Below are 5,139 nucleotides of genomic sequence, written 5' to 3'. Positions count from 1 at the left end.
TATCATTTTGAGAAACATCAAGCATCACCAATAAGATATCAAGTCAGCAACCCAGGCAAGAAGCAACTATGCTTGGACAACAGTTTTTTAGATGAAACTAAACCAGCCTATATTGTTTTGCTAAAAATCAAGCACATAAACAAATCAACAAATCATTCTGGATTTCAGGATTAGAAACCATAAATTACAACCTTATTCTCATGCCTTTGTGTTGGAGCAACAAAAACCATGCAACAAACCATGTATTTCTCATTACAAGCATTTATTATTTTTTATGTTACTTTGGATTATTGGATTTGGATCAAACCATACATAAACAACAAAGCACTCCTTAGTTTGTTACAAGAACTAAAAACAAATGACTTATTCACAAATATTTGTGTTTTCATTTTCTCACTATCATGAGGGCCCTGTGCACGTGCAGAAAAGCAAGAAAAAAGAAAGAACCAGACCACAACGAGAAACAAGATAAGTACCTGTCCCTTGCATCTCTCGCCTCGCCATCCTTTTGTTCAATTTTTTATTCTAGAACTTAGATCTGTGTTGATGAAGTAAAGCTCCCAGATCTCTCTCGGATCTTGATGCATAACTCATGCTGGAAAGGAAGGTTCTATGGGTGTTTTCTTCCTTTAGAACTTCAACCACAATCATTGAGTCACACTGGTTGCTCACCTTCTGATTGTGTTTCCCTTTTATTTTCAGCCGCATTCTATTGTATAAAGGAAAACATTGATGCTCAAGTAAGGCAAAGTTCATATGATGGATACACTGAGTCAATATGAGAATCTATTTCAAGTCAGAAACAATAAAGGAAGAAATCTCACATAGGCTAGATGTGCCGGCTCGCTCATGCTGTCAGTCTTCCTGTTCGTATGGGTCTCTTTGAAAAACTCAATGGGACTTGGGTTCTGATTATTGTACTTGCCTTTTTCTACAAGATATTTGAAAATCTAACATTACTACTCCATATATAATGACAAGATGCGATAGACATAGGACTAGAATTAAGGTATTTGGAATTCTTACAATTTTGTTCAAAGTGGAAACATAAGACCTAGATCCAGTCTTTTGGTGATGCTCTACAACTTCTCAGTTTTGCGTTTTCGTTTTTGCCATGGTACAACCTTTATGTACCTGGGTCAAACAAGTCAATCAAAAGAATACAGTGAATCATTGCATTGTCTAAAAGAGTGGAGGAACAACATGAATCAATCTTTAGTCAACTATTTGTGATACTTATAGTGCAAAGTGACATACACATGATACAAGCAAGAATAATTAAAGCCAGTGAATCCACACTGATGTACACATTATTTAAGATGTAAGTCCAGATGATATATTACCATTGCTTTGGACATAGAAAGGGTGGCTTCCTCTTCATCTCTCAAAGCCCCTTCCTGGAGCTTACATGAATATAACAAAGTAGATAAGTTAGGATGCAAGCACAGGATGCACTAATATTGTATATAAATGATGATCTCATGCATTGGGATCTAACAAGCAAAGCAATCAACAACCAGCAAGCCAAGAAAAACAAGACCAAAATGTTCAGAACAAAAAACAAAAAAATTATTACCATAGCTACTGGCATAGTTTAGAAACCAGAAAGTTTACTACTCTTTTAGAATTAAGGCTCGATGGATGGTGTTGTATGTTTGCAAAGTAGGAGCAGTTTGATTTTACCCAGCTTAGTATGTAAGAATATAGTAGAATACTGAAGCTTACAATGTATATGCTTTTATCAAAGTTCTGGGCATACTGAAAATGCTTGTGGGCTTCAGACGCTTAACATCATGGGTAGCTAAATTAGGAGAGGCATGGCAAAGATTAGGTTTAGTTCTCTTTTAACTAGTACTAGAGAGAAAAGTACACTGATACAGAGCTAAACATCTCCTTAACGAGTTAAAATCAAGTGTCATGTCAGTCTTTATTCAGTTTTGACAGCACTAGTTAAGGACTATTTATGGGGCATCAGAACCACAAAAATATAATTCAGTTTCGCATTTTAGCATAGATAAAGTGGCTGCATCAGGAAGCTAGTTTATTCGAACATGTAGATATAGGGATACAAGGATGCACTGCTTCCTGCTTGTAATTAGTTCTCCTTTTATATGTTGCATACTTTAGTTCATCCGTTTATGTTCGTCTGATTATGACACAATACATCGATCGAGAGCATCTAGTTTTATAATTACAGCAGGGTACAACCATCAGATGGTTAACATATAATTTTCTTCTGAATGCAAGAGTAGCCATACAAGCACATGGTGGCAAAAGAAATCTCCCAGCTAAGGCCACACATCTCATACCTAACTGAACTTTTCAGTAACAGTAACTATACTGCAGTAGCATATATTCAGGTTCAGCCCTTTTCACAATAGCAGGCTATAACAAATGCAAAACCATGTTCTCACTAGTGTAGTTTTGCACACAGACCAATCAATAGGATATAAGTAAAGTTATCTAGCAGGAGGTTCAGGCTTTTTACCATTGCAGGCTGTGGCAAATAACTAATTGCAGAGAAGGGTGGGATGAGTAGTAGTACGCATGAACCCTAACCATTGAACACCAAGGGGTGGCAGGATGAGGAAATCACCAAGAGACGTCGCCAGGCGCTGGGGAAAAGACAGCAGGGTGCTCGCTGGGTGGGTTGATGCGGTGGATCCAAGCTCGGCGGCGGGGCGGCCTCCTTCAAGCTGGCATCCCTGGTCGCTGCAATTGGGGGAGAAGAGGGCCGGATCCTCGCAGGGCGGGATGTTTGCATGGATCCGAGCTCGTCCTGTAGGGCGACCTCCCCCGATCTGCCGCCGCCAGTCGTTCCCATCGGGGCTGTAATCTTGGGGAGAAGAGAGCCGGTTGAATCGGGGCATAAGAGATATGCGGCATGGGCAGTGGCTCTTCGCGGGTGAAATAGAAGGAGGAATTCTGGCTGGGTCTTTGACGAGTGGGGACACAGGGTGGATGAGGGGGAAATTAGAGAAATGGAGCGAAAAGAGTATTTGGGTGAAGGGAAAAGCGTTCTTTTTGCGGAGAACTAATTTATTTTCGGGATTTAATTTCTACGTTGATATCATGTAATTCATTTAATTTGAAATAAATAGCAAATGATTATTGGAAAAAATAAACCTTATATAAACATTATGATGTGGTATTTTCCATGTAATTTTTTTATAATTGTAAATAAGTATGTCGAAACTTGTACACAATGGCCTTAAATATGTTTTTCTCGCCCACACGGGTTCCTGCGGTATTGATCCCGAGCACGATGGAACTGATGGTTTCATTTCAATTGGTATCAGACGACAAAGAAATCGTTTGTATCTGTTGCGGAGATGGATGGTTCGCCATATAGATAAATCATTTAATTTTTTAGATAGAACAAAACAACATCACCTCACGAGCACCCCATTCAAGTTTTTTGCCCAACAACTACCTCTTTATAGATAAGAATAAAAAAGATTTTACATCTACTCTTGTCTTTCCATTTAAACTTTTGAGACAGAGCAAAACAACATTAGCTCACGAACGCCCAGTTGAAGTTTTCAACACAGCCACTACCTATTTATTCTAGAAATAATAACAAGATAATTGTGTTAACTTTTTTCCATTGCCCGTTCAGTTTCCATTTTATTTTGAGATAAACAACATCAGATCACAAATGTCCAATTAAACTATTTGCCGATGCACTACCTATTGATAGTAGAAAAAACAAAATAACCATCTCAGGAAAATGAGAGAACAAAACAAGGTTTTCAGTTTACAAAAAACAATAAATATAAGTATTTCCATGGCCACTACCTACTTATATTAGATAGAGCAAAATAATTACAACCCTTAATAGCATTTGAAAAAATTATGGCGAGTACCACTACCCAAACTGAAGCATGGGTCCTACCTCTGAATAACCCGTGAACTAGCTATATATGGAGGGTCACACTGCTAGACGTTACACGACAAAAAAAATTGTTCATCACACATTAGTAGTGTTTGGTGACATTGGCAAGTCCGTCATGAAAATACCAAAATGTCACAAAATTTGGTAGTCAAGTGGGCTCAGAGGCCGAGACAATTAAGTGACGTTTATCGTCACCGATATGCAGTAATCGGTGACATTGTCCACCATCGTCATGAGGATTTTCGTCACAACATGTCAATTTTGTTGTAGTGTTCCTCTAATGTGGTCATGGACGAACAATGCAGTCACCACAAGCTCTTCATCATTTGAGGACGAATCATCCGATGAGCAAATGAAATTGTGAAAGAAATACTCATCCCCGCTATCCATTGTACCTTGTGAGCAAAACGTCGAACGCCTTGTAGTCATGGTGGAAACGCGGCCGGAAAGTGAACGTCGTGCTCCCCTCGCAGGCAGCAAAGCAAGTTTTGGGTTCGATGGTGGTGATAGGCGCCCTATGGAAATGCATGAAACTGCCGAAAGTTGTTGGGGTCGACGGGTGACGCCGGCGGTCATAGCTTCTCTCCCACCGGCAAGAAGGAACCACGAACGCCGGAAAAAGCTTTCCGGAACACGGGCATGGGACGACTGTGGCATGACATGGTCGTGGTTCAGACGGCCTTGGTGGAAGGCGACACGGCCGGGGAATGGGGGGTAGCGGCAGCGATGGCGGCGGCGGAGGGAGGGAAGGGGAAGAGAAAAGGGGCGTTTGTCCCACTGACACGTGGGCTAGGGGAGGACTGTTGGGAAACGTAGCATGCAATTTCAAAAAAAATCCTACGCTCATGCAAGATCTATCTAGGAGATGCATAGCAACGAGAAGGGAAGAGTGTGTCCACGTACCCTCGTAGACTGAAAGCAGAAGTGTTTGCTTAACGCGGTTGATGTAGTCGAACGTCTTCTCGTTCCGACCGTTCGAGTACCGAATGTATGACACCTCCGAGTTATGCACACGTTTAGCCCGATGACGTCCCTCGAGCTCTTGATTCGGCAGAGGGTCGAGGAAGTAGATGAGTTCTGTCAACACAACGGCGTGGTGACGGTGATGGTGATGTGATCCGCGCAGGGCTTCGCCTAAGCACCGCGAGAATATGACCGGAGGCGTAAACTGTGAAGGGGGCGCCGCACACGACTTGGAAAAATTGATGTGTGTTCTAGGGGCTCCCCCCGTATATAAAGGAGGG

The 5,139-nt window shown here is 41.3% G+C and overlaps 1 protein-coding gene across 1 annotated transcript; it reads right to left on the bottom strand.

The window, feature by feature from the left end:
* Window positions 1–1,026: 1,026 nt before the first annotated feature.
* Window positions 1,027–2,869, bottom strand: LOC123117413 (uncharacterized). Its single transcript, XM_044538178.1, has 3 exons — window positions 2,597–2,869; window positions 1,344–1,403; window positions 1,027–1,134 (listed from the first exon to the last, which is right to left on the bottom strand). Exons 1-3 carry the CDS (start codon window positions 2,822–2,824, stop codon window positions 1,090–1,092), a joined length of 333 nt encoding a protein of 110 aa, XP_044394113.1. The 5' UTR covers window positions 2,825–2,869; the 3' UTR covers window positions 1,027–1,089.
* Window positions 2,870–5,139: the final 2,270 nt, after the last annotated feature.

Source organism: Triticum aestivum, chromosome 5B (assembly GCF_018294505.1).
Source record: "Triticum aestivum cultivar Chinese Spring chromosome 5B, IWGSC CS RefSeq v2.1, whole genome shotgun sequence".
In the NCBI taxonomy this organism is placed as follows: Eukaryota; Viridiplantae; Streptophyta; class Magnoliopsida; order Poales; family Poaceae; genus Triticum; species Triticum aestivum.
The sequence above is the reverse complement of the archived record's forward strand: the minus strand, read 5'-3'. Positions and strand labels throughout refer to the sequence as shown.